The 15,219-nt window shown below is 40.1% G+C and overlaps 1 protein-coding gene across 2 annotated transcripts in view; it reads right to left on the bottom strand.

Annotated features, from left to right (window-relative positions):
* Positions 1-9,037: 9,037 nt before the first annotated feature.
* Positions 9,038-15,219, bottom strand: part of UBR1 (ubiquitin protein ligase E3 component n-recognin 1) — a 133,940-nt gene continuing 127,758 nt past the window's right edge. The window contains exons 45-47 of one of the 2 annotated variants that reach the window (XM_002913189.4): positions 14,349-14,519; positions 12,962-13,063; positions 9,038-11,692 (exon numbers count right to left, since the gene is read on the bottom strand). In XM_002913189.4, coding sequence (XP_002913235.1) covers positions 11,551-11,692; positions 12,962-13,063; positions 14,349-14,519 — 415 coding nt within the window. In that variant the 3' untranslated portion in view covers positions 9,038-11,550. Of the gene's footprint in view, positions 11,693-12,961; positions 13,064-14,348; positions 14,520-15,219 lie in introns of those variants that run through there. The other variant, XM_034661057.1, reaches the window with a different exon arrangement.

Here is a 15,219-nt window from a genome sequence, read left to right as displayed (position 1 = left end):
CTTTTTTCTGTTCATCTATATCACTTACCAAGGGCCACATCAACTATGACTACAATTGAGTTAATCAGTTCTGGAAGCTGGTGTAAACAACTTGTGACTTGCCTTGATTGGGGCACGTTTATAAGAAAAGAAGTTTTAGTAACTCTTCTTGCATTCACTGGATTGCATTATTTTCATTTCATATTTCACATTGAACCCAATAGTTTCATTTGTTTTAAGTTCTTTTTTTGTTAACAGTTGTATAACATTTGTTAAAATGTTCTTCTTAGTGGCTTCTGGGGATGAATTTCCCCTAAAGGAAATGTCTATCCTCAGAATGGCTTGAAATATGTGCACATTTTTATTGATTGGTTTACTGAAATCACACTTGATGTGGACTAAGTGGAGCCAGACATATTTTATTTTTTGAAAATCAATTCTTCTCCACTCCAATTGCCACTTTCCTAGCTTAGGTCACCCACTTCTTATCTACATTACTTCAGGAGCCTTTTAACTGGCCTTCCCTGGTGTCTCCATTTTTTCCACATTATAGCCAGACAGCTTTTGCTAAATGCAAATTTGACCACATTATTCATCTATGGGAAAATACTAGTGGTTCCCCATTGTCCTTAGCGTCACTTACAAGACTCTTCATGGTCATTTTCCATTCTTGCTATTAAGCTACCACACTCTATACTCCAGCCCATCGAGTAAGAGAAGAAAAGAAATAAGGTATAAATCCTGGAAGGGAAGAGAAAAAAATATATTTATCATCAACATAGTAAATTTCAAAAGCATCTTAAAAAAGCATTACAATTAATGAGACAGTGAGCTCCCATTATATACCCACCAGAATGTCCGCAATTGAAGACAGACAATACCAAGTGCTGACAAGAATATGGAGCAAGAGGAACTTTGGAAAAATATTTGGAAATTTCTTAAAAGGTTAACCGTGGATCAGTACACACATGCACACACATATATATTTCATTACATATCTCATTATATCTATCACTAAATATATACGTATACATATGTATACACACAGACATATAGTCTCCAAGAGAAATGAATGCGTATCATATACCTAAAACGAAACACTTGCAGAGGTGCCTGTGTGGTCCAGTCTAAGTTTCAGCTCAGGGCGTGATCTCGGGTCGTGAGACAGAGCCGTACGTCAGGTTCTGTGCTCAGCGCAGAGTCTGCTTGAGACTTTCTCCCTCTTCCTCTGCCCCTCCCCCTATTTGTGCACTTTCTTTTTCTAAAATAAATAAATAAATCTTAAAAAGCAATGTAAAAAAAAGAACATTCTTATACAAGTGTTTTGTTTTCTATTTTTAAAGATTTATTTATTTATTTGAGAGAGAGAATGTGGGGGAGGGAGGGGCCGAGGGAGAGGGAGACAGAGAAAATCCCCAAGCAGACACCCTGCTGAGTGTGGAGCCTAACGCAGGGCTTGATCCCAGGACGCCAAGATCATGACCTGAGCCGAACACAAGAGTTGGCCCCTTAACTGCGCCCCCAGGTGTCCCTATAAGACTGTTCTTAACAGCTTTATTAATATGAGCCCCAAATTAGAAACAATGCAGATGTCTATCAACAGGAGAAGGGATACATTTTTGTGTATTCATATAATGATGAATACAATAAAAGAAAAGAACTACTGGTACATACAGCACCGTGGATGAATCTCATAGGCAAAAGAAACTAGACATAAAGAGTACACACTGTAGGATACTATGGATGGACATAGGAGTATGTGCACAAAGTGTGAAGATCTTTGCTCTCGATGTTAATGCCCACCAGAAAGCATCTATTACAGAAGAGGTATGGAACAGGGAAGCAATCAAAACATCTTAGACATTAGCATCCTTCGGCAGCTGATACAGTAGGCACACAAATGGAGAGATGGAGGTTAAGCACAGGCCCAGCAGCATGGACATCTGCTTCACAAGACTGTTAGAACTACTGCCACCTTTGAATGTCCATGCTGCCAGTAACAAGGCCCATCGCTCTATTGATACGGATTGTTCTTCAAGGAGATCAACCAGCTACTTGGGGGCAAGTTTTCACTGGGATGATTCTATTCTAGAAGAGTCAGTGCTTCATTCTCCCATGATTGGGCATCTATTCAGGGTCTAAGTATGCCTTTCCTGCCCACAGAGGTTCAGGTAACTCTGCTCTCTGGGGGCTTATAGAGTACCTGTTTGTTTAGCATGGAATTCCACACATGTCATGCATGCGATCAGGGAATACACATCGCAGCTAAGGAAGTGCAGGAGCGGGCCCAGGACAATGGGGTATGGCGGCTGTATTGCATATCGTGTCGTGCAGGAGCAGCTGGGTTGCAAAACGTGGGGATGGCCTGTGGGAGATGAAGTTCAGCTATCGGCTTAGAGGCATTGCTCTGTGAGGGTAGGGTGCCGTCCTCTAGGACGCAGTATATGCACTGAATTGGAAACCTTTATATAGTGCTTTGTTTCCAATAGGAAGTACACCTGGGCTTCAGGGACCAAGCAGGGGCTCCACTCATCATCATTCCCAATAGTTCCCTGGAGGACTCTATGCTTCCTGTCCCTGCAACTCCAAGCTCTTCAGAGATAGAGGTCTTATTCTCAAAAAGGGGCTCACTCTTGCCAGAGGACTTGGCAAAGATCCTACTGGACTACCAACTATGGCTGCAGCTTGGGCCTTCTGGACTGCATATAACCAGGGACTAGCAAGCAAGAGGAAGAGTCACCATCTTGGCAGAAGTAATCGGCATTGATCAGCAGGAAAGTGTAAGGGCTGCAGCAGATAAAGAGAGGACTACTTGTGGAATTCAGAAGATCTGCTTGGGCGCTTCTTGGTACTCCCTTGCCCAGTTGTAATGGAATGGATTCGTGCAGCAATCCTTTTGTGCTCCCAAATCTGTCTCAGTGTCTGCTTACTGTAGGACCCACCTAACCCAGCTACCACACTATGTTGTTTGGGTCTACTAGATCCTTACACATTTTTTTGTCTACTTTATCTAGGTTTGGGAGATATTTGTTAAAGCTTCTTTATTAATGTGTCTATTTATCCTTTTTTTAAAACTTTATAAAAGTTGCTGCTCTATACAATGGGTCCTCGGTTTGTATGGTTCCTATATGCAAAATTTCCAGTTACCGCGTTTTAATTCAATTAACACCAGTCCCTCAACAACAATGGTTCAAATTTCGTTTAAGATGGTGCATTAATTGTAATTGCATGGTGTGAACTTTGCAGCTAGCTCTTCCCTTCACACATCACTAAATAACAACACTTGTCATGATCAGTGATCAATTATGTCATTTCTTTCAAAGCCTGTTGGTGATTAGCGTTGGACGTCTGTTATTGAGTTCAGGGACAGGGAGCAAAGCATGTAGTTGTGTTGTCTCCTTGTCTCCCAGTGATAAGCCCATGAGACATTTCACAAAAATTGATAATCAAAAGAGGGAATTGGCCAACAAAGATAAAAGTGCAATAAAGACGCTAAAGTGAGAACGCAGGAAGTGAAATCTGGGTCAGATATAAATGTCGAAGTTATACAGGAGTTACAGAAGAAACAGTACACTGAGGGGTTGTGACACTGCTGCTGCTTGAGAGACTCACGATATGCTGTCAGAGGAACTTAGCGAAGACAAACTTATTGAAATAAATAAGTGCTTATGGCAAACATCCCAGAAAAGAACGATACTGGCACAAAACTTCCCATGAAAGGAACCCCTGGAAGTATTTCACAACACTGAAAACACAAAGGATACAAGGTTGGAGGCAGATTCAAACTTAGAAGAATGACAATTTGCCAAGGCGTAGAAAAGATGCTCACTCTGTATCATAAATTACACAGAGAAGAAGGCAAGCACTCTTGATGTTTTTTTCTTGGTAAGTTTTTAAAACATAAATAAAACACTTTAATTTTCAATGTTTTTTTTTTAATTTTTTAATTTCTTTATTCGACAGAGACAGAGACAGCCAGCGAGAGAGGGAACACAAGCAGGGGGAGTGGGAGAGGAAGAAGCAGGCTCATAGAGGAAGAGCCTGATGCGGGGCTTGATCCCATAACGCTGGGATCACACCCTGAGCCGAAGGCAGACGCTTAACCGCTGTGCCACCCAGGCGCCCCTAATTTTCAATGTTTCTAATGCTATAAATCACACTGTACTTAATAAATGTTAGTTTCACTATTTTCATTTCCCTATACACTTTGGAGAGTTTGCTTCCACTACAATTTGTAAAGACCATGGAACAATCAGTCTTTTCCATATTATCAAGAATGTTTTGTATGGTTCCAGTTTGCATTACCATACAAAGCGAGGACAGGCAGTCCTGAAATTGGTTCCAATTTCTCTACATCCTATTGCCAACATGTTACTGTCTGTCTTGTCGATTAATAGCCATCCTAGTGTATGTGAAGTAGTTTCTCATTGTGGTTTTGATTTGCATTTCCCTAATGGCTAATGACGTTGAGCATCTTCTCATGTATTTATTAGAAATTTGTCTATCTTTGGAGAAATATCCAAATATTTTGCCCACTTAAAAATTAGGTTTGTCTCAACACAATCAACAGAATACACACACGCACGAGATTCATTTTCTTATTTTTAAATATTTGTTATTTATTCATTTGAGAGAGAGGAAGTGAGAGCATGGGGGGGAGGGGGGAGTGTCAGAGGGAGAGGGAGGAGTAGACTCCCCGCTGAGCAGGGAGCCCTATGTGGGACTTTATCCCAGGATCCCAGGATCATGACCTGAGTCAAAGGCAGATGCTTAACCAACTGAGCCACCCAGGCACCCCACACCAGATTCATTATAGGAATTGGCTCATGCGGTTATGGAGTCTGAGAAGTCCCCCTATCTGCAGTTTGCAATCTGGAGAACCAGGAAAGTTGGTGGTATAATTCACTCCGAGTCCAAAGGCCTGAGATCCAGGAGCTCTGAAGTCTGAGAGCAGAAGACAGACATCCCCGCTCAAAGAGACGGAAGGAAATCATCTCTCCTCTACCTTTGGTTCCATTTGGACCCCCAGTGGATTGGATGAGGCCCACCCAAAGATCTCTGTGGTGAGGACAGATCTCTCTGCTCAATCTACTGAATCAAATTCTAATCTTTTCCAGAAACACCTTCACAGATACATCCAGAAATTACATTGTACCAGCTATCCAGGCATCCCTTAGGCCAGTCAAGTTAACACATAAAATTAACCAGCACAGTTCTATTATTTTTTAAATGAGATGGATTTTCTGGACCATCAGGGGGAGGTGCTTGTCAAATGGACAGGGATGGGTCTCTTAGCTTCACAGCTCAGAATTACCTCCTCTATTTTTAATGTCAGGTACTTAGTGCTCTCATGTACTTACATCTTTAAATGCCAAATTTTTCTTTTTCTTTTTTTTACAAAGATTTTTTATTTATTTGACAGAGATAGAGACAGCCAGCGAGAGAGGGAACACAAGCAGGGGGAGTGGGAGAGGAAGAAACAGGCTCACAGCAGAAGAGCCTGACGTGGGGCTCGATCCCAGAACGCCGGGATCATGCCCTGAGCCGAAGGCAGACGCCTAACCGTTGTGCCACCCAGGCGCCCCTAAATGCCAAATTTTTCTAATAGATTATTTTTTTCTCCAAATTTTTATTTACATTCTAGTTAGTTAACATAAAGAGTAATATTGGTTTCAAGAGTAGAATTTAGTGATTTAGCACTCACCTAAAACACCCAGTGCTCATCATAACAAGTGCCCTCCTAAATACCCATCACCCATCTAGACCATCCCTCACCCACCTCCCTCCCACCAACCCTCAGTTTATTCTCTATCGTTGCTGGATCATAAGGTAGTTCTTTTTTTAACTTTTTGAGGGCCCTCCATACTGTTTTCCAGAGTGGCTGTACCAGTTTGCATTCCCACCAACAGTGTAAGAGGGCTCCCCTGTCTCTGCATCCTTGCCAGCCATCTGTTGTTTCCTGTGTTGTTAATTTTAGCCATTCTGACAGGTGTGAGGTGGTCTCTCATTGTAGTTTTGATTTGTATTTCCCTGATGATCAGTGATGTTGAACATCTTTTCACGTGTTGTTAGCCATCTGGATGTTTTCTTTGGAAAGTGTCTTTTCGTCTTCCGCCTATTTCTTAATTGGATTATTTAGTTTGGGCGTGTTGAGTTTGATTAAGTTCTCTATATATTTTGGATACTAACCGTTTATCAGATACGTCATTTGCAAATATCTTCTCCCATTTCAAAAGCTGCCTTTTAGTTTTGTTGTTTCCTTCGCTGTGCAGAAGTTTTTTTTATCTTGAAGTTCCAACAGTTCATTTTGCCTTTGTTTCCCTTGCCTCTGGAGATGTGTCTAGTAAGAAGTTGCTACACCCAATGTCAAAGAGATTGCTGTCTGTGTTCTCTAGGATTTTGATGGGTTCCTGTCTCACATTTAGCTCTTTCATCCAATTTGCATACAATCTGAACTTTCTCTCTCACCCACAGTATTACTGCCATTCTTAATCTGGCTTCTGTTTTTAGCAATTTTCCATGGGGTGGGGCTCTTTCTGTAATGAAGGCAGTATTTAATGGTTATTTTTAAGAATGTAGAGGACTTAGACTGCCAGCACCGTGTTTGATTCTCTCAAGACAGAGTAGTTTTTCACACATGCTCACAGCATGTGAGGACTTCAGTTAGCTCTGCTGGTAATTCTCAGTCCTGAGTGTCCATTTTTTCTATTGAGTGGGTTTCTTCCCACTTGGGGGTGGTTTGCAATTTCTCAGTTCTGCAACTTTTTTTTTTTTAAAGATTTTATTTATTTGAGAGAGAGAGAAAGGTAGCATGAGAGCGCAGGAACAGGGGGGAGAGGGAGAAGCAGGCTCCCCATGGAGCAGGGAGCCCGAGGTGGGGCTCGATCCCGGGACCCCAGGATCATGACCTAAGCCGAAGGCAGACACTTAACGTCTGAGGCACCCAGACGCATCCAGTTCTGCAACTCTTAACTCAGTCTCCCCTCTCTTTCCACCACTTCCACCGCACAGCCCTGCTGCTGTTGGTGCTGTGAATGTATCTGCCCATACTCAGGATTGACGGAGATTTCCTGCTGCCTTGCTTTGTTAAACTTTGGGTTTTTTCTTTTGTTATCCTGGTTAGTGTACTTGGTTTTCAGGAAGAGTTTCGAGGAAACTCAGAAGCTGTACTCTTGATGTGATCATACCACCTACCTCTGGGTATCTTTTTATTAATGGTGCTCTTTGTTGTACACAAGTTTTAATTTTTTTTTAAAGAGGGAGGGAGGGAGGGGGGAAGAGAGAGGGAGCGAGCGAGAGCACTTGCTCGAACGGGTGGGGAGGAGCAGAGGGTGAGAGAGAGAGTCTTAAGCAGGATCCACCCCAGCGTGGGGACCAAAGCGGGGCTTGATCTCACAACTCTGAGGTCATGACTTGAGCTGAAATCAAGAGTCAAATGCTTGGGGCGCCTGGGTGGCACAGCGGTTAAGCGTCTGCCTTCGGCTCAGGGCGTGATCCCGGCGTTGTGGGATCGCCCCACATCAGGCTCTTCAGCTATGAGCCTGCTTCTTCCTCTCCCACTCCCCCTGCTTGTGTTCCCTCTCTCGCTGGCTGTCTCTATCTCTGTCGAATAAGTAAATAAAATCTTTAAAAAAAAAAAAAAAAAAAAAAAAAAAAAAAAGAGTCAAATGCTTAACAGACTGAGCCACCCATGTGCCCCAAAAGTTTTAAATTTCAACAAATTGTGAAAATCTGCCTGGTTGTATGACTTGTTTTACCTAGTAGCGCTCAGCTACTCTAATGTAAGCATGGAGAGGACTCCGTAGTGACCTCTTCTGCTAATTCCGAGTGCCTTGTAATTTCACAACCAAAACACTTTCTTCATTGCCTTCAGTGCTACTACCCTCCTAGAATATTATAAAATCTTAAAACTAAAGCAATGACTTTTTGTTTTAACTCTAGGTACCCTTTCCTTAAATGAAACTTACACAGCAACTCGAAATATCACAACTATCCAAGTCCGGCACTCTTCCCCCTCTCTGATCTACTCTTCTCTCTGAGGCTCTTCGGCATGTAGACTAAAATCACTGACGTAAAAAGAAAGCAAGCCCTAAATTTTAAGAGTAATGGTTTAGAAAAATAAAGAAATCATAATGGTTTTGTAAAGGCTCAATCTCAGGAGATTCTAATTCAGGATCAAGGGTGAAATCTGGAAATTTTTATTTTGTTAATGCTCTTTAGGTGATTCTAACACGGTCAAGTCTGAGAACCATTACACTAGATTTATGCTTTCCAATATAGTAGCTACTAGCCACACATGATGATTTAAGTTTAATTAAAATAAAAAAAAATAAAAAAAAAATCAGGTCCTCAGTTGCACTAGCCACATTTCAAAATGTTCAATAGCTGTATGGGGACAGTGACTATCCTACTGGAGTGCGAACAGTGAACATTCCCATCATTGCAGAGCTCCCCGGACGGTGCTGCTCCAGACACCTGTGTCCCCAGTGGGGTGTATGTACCCAGAGAGAGGCGTAGATTTACTTGGAAGATATTTAAATAGAAATATTCTATTTTTCAGCTGATTTTTTAAATCTCCATTTTTGGGCAATTGTTTATAACGTACCTAATACATTAGTACCATACTGAATACAAAAAATTCTCTCTCTATATATATGTATTGTGCATGCTAAAAAATTATTTACTGATAGAATGTATGGTCAGGAAGTTTGGAGACCATTACACTGAATACCTATGTCTTTTAATTTTTTGGAAGATTTTTATTTATTTGTGTGAGAGAGAGAGAGCGCACAAGCAGGGGGAGCAGCAGGCAGAGGGAGAAGGAGAAGCAGGGTCCCTGCTGAGCAAGGAGCCAGACACAGGGCTCCATCTCAGGACCCTGGGATCATGACCTGATCTGAAGGCAGACACTTAACTGACTGAGCCACCCAGGCGCCCCCAATATCTATTGCGTTTTAAAGAATTTGTCTGGGCTGGCAGAGGTAACATTTAATTAGAGCTTCTTTCTAGGTACAGATTTTTATACTTCAAACCCAAATCCCCAAACATGAGAAGTTCCTTTTTTCTTTGTAAATATACACATATATTTTATTTCAAAAAGCACAAGAACATTATACAAGTTTTAAATTTACATTTTGCAATAAAAGATATCAATATATGCATTACTGTATAACTTCATCATGGATGGAATTTGAATCAGTGGTATAAACATGTCGCAGTCACTAGATACAGATCGTCATCACAGTGAACCAAATGCATAGTTGTTATGAAATGACAAATGACCACTAATGGGTGAACTCACAGCCCATACACCAGCAAAATAAATTAATTATACAGATAAATTTTCTTCACTCTATCATTAAAATTCCTGTCAGCCCCTCACCAAAAACATTAAAAAACACAGTTTTGGAGCCATCCTGTTGAACCAGTTCCTCCACATACTACACTAATGAAAATAAAGTGACTTTTTGCTCATTTGTAAGTAAACTCCATAAGCATAATCAAATTGTTTGCAATGATGAAGGCAAACCACTATGATATTTGAATATAATTAGAAATCCCTAGGGTGGGGGGCAGCACTGAGACACAGATTTGTCTCCAGTGCAGGGGTCTGAATCAATCTCAAAAGTGGAACTCAATATGAAATGGGCTCTTTGGCAGGAAAGGTCTGACTGGCCATTGCAGGGTAGTCCCTCTGGCAGCTTAAGAGCTTAACCCCAGGGTTTATGAAGTGAATATAAAAAGACTAGAAATAAAAAGTCAGTTTATCTTTGCTAAACTGGGGCCAATCAGAGCAGAAGTCAGCACCTTCTGTTGCCTATTCTGGCTCAGAGTTCCCAGTCAGATAATCCATCCAAAAAAATTCTATCAGAAAAAAAGGAAGATATTCTAATCATTTAATCATACTGGCAAATTGGACAAGCTGAATACTGAATTTTATGATCCTCACTCATCAATTGTTACAAATTGTCCAGTGGAATTGTATGTTTCCTGATACCTTCTGAATAATAATTTTTCAAGTAGAAAATCATGATTGTGTTTCTGATGCCTGTTCATGCCAATCCTTTACTGCAAAACCCACCTTTTCTTTACATAAAAATACCAAAAAACCTAACCCTAAATGTGCACCATCACTTTGCAAATGTATTTTTATTTGTTTGCCTTTGCTGAGCAAAAAGAAGATAGGAAAACACTTACACACATATATGAGTAGTCACCAAAGGCAAAACTAGACGGTCTTTGAATGTGTCTTTCAAACTCCTAACATTATTCCAGAGACAACAGAAGCTAAAATGGAAGGTTTCAATTTATCTTCTGTCTGCTGTTTATTATCACAAGTTCTCGATATAAAAAGTTAAAGCCAAAAATCAAGAAGTCTATGCACAGATTTAGGAGAGCTCTATTATTTATAAACAAGATGGCTCAACCACAGCATATTATAACAGACACATGACCACTGATCACATGGCTTTTTTGGTTGTCTGTACTAGTCATAAAACCAGAGTTTATGAAAAGATTGCACACAGATTAACAAATGAAGGATTTGTCTTTTACAAAGACATAGAAGGTTACAGAATTGTCTTCAATCTGATTGTTCTAATTGACAGCTGCCATGCTCCATTCATTGGGGGAATTTTCTTACCCTCATTCTAGAGATAGTTTACATCAGAACTGCGTCCGGTTCTTAAGAGTCAGAGAGAATGGTGCCACAAATGAGATAAGTGAATTCATTTTAGAAATTGGCCTTTGGAAAATAGAAAGTATAATTTTAAAAACTCAAGAAAGCTATTTGCGGTAAGAGGTAAGGACTACAGTTTCTCTGGCCCATGAGGGATGAATAATGAATACATTATCCTATCCTATCCTACTCTTGAGGTCTACAGTGGGGAAAAAAGCTTTTCTACACTAGTAGAAATTTGCCTTAGAAATGGTAACTCTGCCCATAGAAAGATTTTTTAAATTTCTGGCTGAAACAGTAAGTGGCACATTAGGGGTACTTCCTTAAAAGAGAAATAATAAAAAAAAAATTTACTCTTTTGAAAACTTTCTCAGTTGAAGTATACTGCATGGTTTCTGCAATTCTTCCTTAGCTGCAGGGAAGACGACGACAGATTAGAATCCTGTCAGTGTTTCAATGTCAGCCAAACTAAACCTGGGTGTGTGGGGGATACCAAATACAAAACTGCAGGAGAGTTAACCAACATTTAAAAATGTCTACAACTGCTTAGTGTGACTTCCTTTACCAGGCGAATGAAATGAAATGAAGTGGGACAGATTATGAAGGGAAATGAGTTTTCTGGAAATAGCAGAATCAGACACTGGGGGTAAAGAAGCATTTTTTAGTGTTCTGGAACATAAAACAGATTAATCAATGTCCTTTTTCTCCTTTAAGCACATTTTCACTAATTGAAAGCAATACTCCGTTAAGGAATATTTTATTGATGTATGTGAATCTGGACATAGAGCAAAAGACCCTCCAACCCTTCCCCAGCCCTCAGAAAGATCTCCATAATTTTGAATCGATCTTCATTACTGTCTTCATTTGTGATTGTCCCAAGGCAGAGTTGAAGCTCACAATAATTGCCAGTTGAATCCAAATAACATCTGATTAGTTTCCTGGCTCCTAGCAATCTCTTCTATAATGCAGTGTTGTTGCCACACCAAATGGAGCTTCCGATACCGCTCACGAGATAAATGAAGGGGGTTGCCCCTCCTTCAGGGGGGAAAAAAAAACAAAACAACCAACATGTAAGTGCAAATCAAATAACTGCCACATATTTCTTGCCTAAATTAGTTCACACTCTTTTTTTTTTTTTGTTTAAATATTTTATTTATTTATGTGACAGAGAGACAGCCAGCGAGAGAGGGAACACAAGCAGGGGGAGTGGGAGAGGAAGAAGCAGGCTCCCAGCGGAGGAGCCGATGTGGGACTCGATCCCGGAATGCCAGGATCACGCCCTGAGCCGAAGGCAGCCGCCTAAGGACTGCGCTACCCAGGCGCCCCTAGTTCACACTCTTGAGATGTTCCTAGAGCTGGGAGGAATCACCAGGACAGAGTTTTAAAAGGGATATTCTCCCTTCACCACTGATCACCATGAACTTAATAGATTAGTTAGCTGATGAAGCAGAAATTTATTCCTTGATTATTCAGAAAATAGGCAAAGTAGATCATGGGCATTATGAGACCCCGCTTAAATGTGAGGTTTATAACATGAAGCAGTTCTATTCTTTTTCTGGGTAGTTAGTGTGATGGGGCTTTAATGGCTTTTTGGTCTCATACAGTTTATTTAGCTTTGATTTCTGGTCTTTGTATAGTGGAGATTAAGTCTGAGGTATAACATTAAGCCCTCAAATTATATTCTGCTGCTCGGAAATATTTGCTTATTGTTGTCCTTATGACATAACAAATTTGCTGGTGATTAGCAAATATTTAAACAAAACTATTCCACATCAATTCTAAGTTTGTACAGTTTATAACACTGTGGAGCAGCTAATCCAAAATTATTAAAGTTTGGCTGCTGCAATTATGGAGAGAGGCACTCAAGTGTCTCCACTGGTTGGGTATTTTCAAGTTGCCTAATTCGGTAAAAAATTCTGCTTCTTTGCACCTTTCTGGAACAACTCAGATCTTATCCTCAGTCATTAACTACCTTCACCTTTTCTCCCTTAACCCAAAGACTACCTCCACACTTAAACCTTCTAAGTAATTCTGAAGAAAGGTTGATTAAAAATAACAATCAAACATTAGGATGGCTGGTATCTTTAATTTTAGAGAAGTATTACCCTCACATTCTGAAGAAGCACAAAGTTGTTCAAAATTACGTGCTATATTTAGGATGGTATCATACTTAATATTTTTAATTTCCACCTATTTAAAAATATCTCTCAATATGTAACATTAGTTTCTGTGTTTAAAGAACTGTCACCGTCCATGTACAATAATGTGACTAAAATGAAAGACACATAAACAAACCAATCTTACTTCAAGCCAGGGTCTGTTTCTCCATATTCATCCAAGTAAGGGGCTGGATAGGCACAGCCTCTGGCTTTACCTTCAACCAGGACTACTCTGCATTCTCGGATTCTGAAGGACAAAACAAACAACAGGAAATATTATTAAGTGCATGTATGCAAATGACAGGCACTACATGAAAGTTAATCTAGAGAAAAGACATTGCCAATATCTGTTAGGAACTCAGTATAAAGACAATAAACATAGACAAATAGACTAACTTGTGTTTTGTCTAAATAAAAGAGTGAATACTGCTATTTTTATTGAAGTTATGGGAGAGAATCAATGGATTTAGGGAAATGGGACCATTAATACTGACTGAATATATTGAAGAGGGGAAGGAAGCTGTCCTACTTGAGCCACAGATACCCTGGAAAATGATGGCCGAGGCTGTTTCTGTTGTTTCCCAACCTACAACCTAGACTGGGGAAGGAGCTTAATAGAAGGACAGAACAACATCTCTTGTTCTGATTAACTTTGGGCCCAAAAGGAGGTCAGCTAGGGAAGTGTCAAGCCATTTCTGGTTAGAGCCAGCCTCCAACAGTGCAAATTATAAAGAACCACTGCCACTTTGAAGTTATTCGGGACTCTTACAGCTTAGAAATGAAGATATAAAAAGAATGTTTCTGTGCATATGTACAGAAGGGATTAGCACCGCAGAGTGACATAAAATAAACAGTTGGAATAGGTAGTGGGTTTATATGCTGCAAGTTTCCTAAAAGAAGAAAATAGGTGTTTGGGTGTGGCTTCTATGAATTCATTCCCATTGTTCCAACAGATGCCTACAAGCAATAATTGTATATTCCATAGTTAGTGAGATATTTGGGCTTAGATTAATAGAAACTACATTACATGGTGAGAATGGAAAGAAAAAGCACATCTCCACTTTGAATTTCATTTCTCTCAGGGAACTTGTACTCTTCTTTCAGAAACATGAAGTAACTATTGTTCCACTCTCAGTCTTTTGCGAGAGACCAGGGAAAATGGTTGCTTGATAGAGGAAATGAAGAAAATGAACATATTCAAAGGACAACTTTGTATAGGTACTTTTTAAATGTAAGTGTTAGGACTCCAAGCCCTTTCACCACACCTGAATGTTACACAACACCAGAGTAATCAATACAAACTCTATCAAGCTTAAAATATACCACAAATAATTAAAATGTGAACAGAATCCTTTTTTTTTAAACTTATACTGTAATATCTTTTCAAATGCAATTTCATGTGAATAACAGGACTATACTCTTAATTTCTGTAGACCATTTCCTATCAACACACGGTCCTACCATAACAGCCTCCAGGTTGGATCGAGATTCTGTAAATTCATTATGAAGCTTCCAGAACACTCACTACTCACTTTAGGAAAATGCAGACTCCAGCTCCACAGTGAAGTGCATGAAAAATGCAAGCTCCAACCTCTTCCCCATTCACAATTTCTTGGCAGCAAATGTTCTGAGAACACAGTATGGCTCCACAGAAAAGACAGAGGACAGGGTGCTTTCGCTCATCATCTGCAGACCGTGGGCACCTCAAAGGGGAAGAAAACATTCAGTACGGTGGAGAAACAATAAAAGCATGATATATCCAGTTAGCAATGAATTGTGTTCATCACTGACTGCTTTGCAGCAAAGAAAGCTCTTAAAACACAAGAAAACATTCATTCATTCATTCATTCATTCATTTAGAGAGGGAGGGAGAAATAGAGAATCCCACACAGGCTCCATGCCCAGCATGGAGAGCAGGCTTCATGCCTAGCACGGAGCGCAGTGTAGGGCTACATCTCAGAACCCTGAGATCATGATCTGAGCAGAAATCAAGAGTCAGACGCTTAATGGACTGAGCCTCCCAGGCTCCCCAAAACACAAGAAAACATTTAATTAGATGATTTCTCTTTAATAAGGACTTAACAACAACAACAAAAAACCTCCTGATTAATCCACAGTAAGGAAAATTATTTTTAAATATACAGTGCCCTGATAATTCCCATAGTTTGGCAATTAAATACACCTTGAGATTGAGATACTTTATTATAGAGTCTGGTCTTCATCTGACATGACCAATTTACAGTCAACTCCCTCCTCTGGATTGGTTTAGTCAAGCTTAAGTCCTCAATATTAGAGGAATATGACCTTGTTAGGTGTACAATTTTTTTTTTAAATCACAAATGTGCAGAAAGGGTTCGGACACACTTCCTGTCCATTTTATTTAAGTATTGAGATCTTTAGGGT

This window comes from Ailuropoda melanoleuca, chromosome 5 (assembly GCF_002007445.2).
Source record: "Ailuropoda melanoleuca isolate Jingjing chromosome 5, ASM200744v2, whole genome shotgun sequence".
Taxonomy (NCBI): Eukaryota; Metazoa; Chordata; class Mammalia; order Carnivora; family Ursidae; genus Ailuropoda; species Ailuropoda melanoleuca.
The sequence above is the reverse complement of the archived record's forward strand: the minus strand, read 5'-3'. Positions and strand labels throughout refer to the sequence as shown.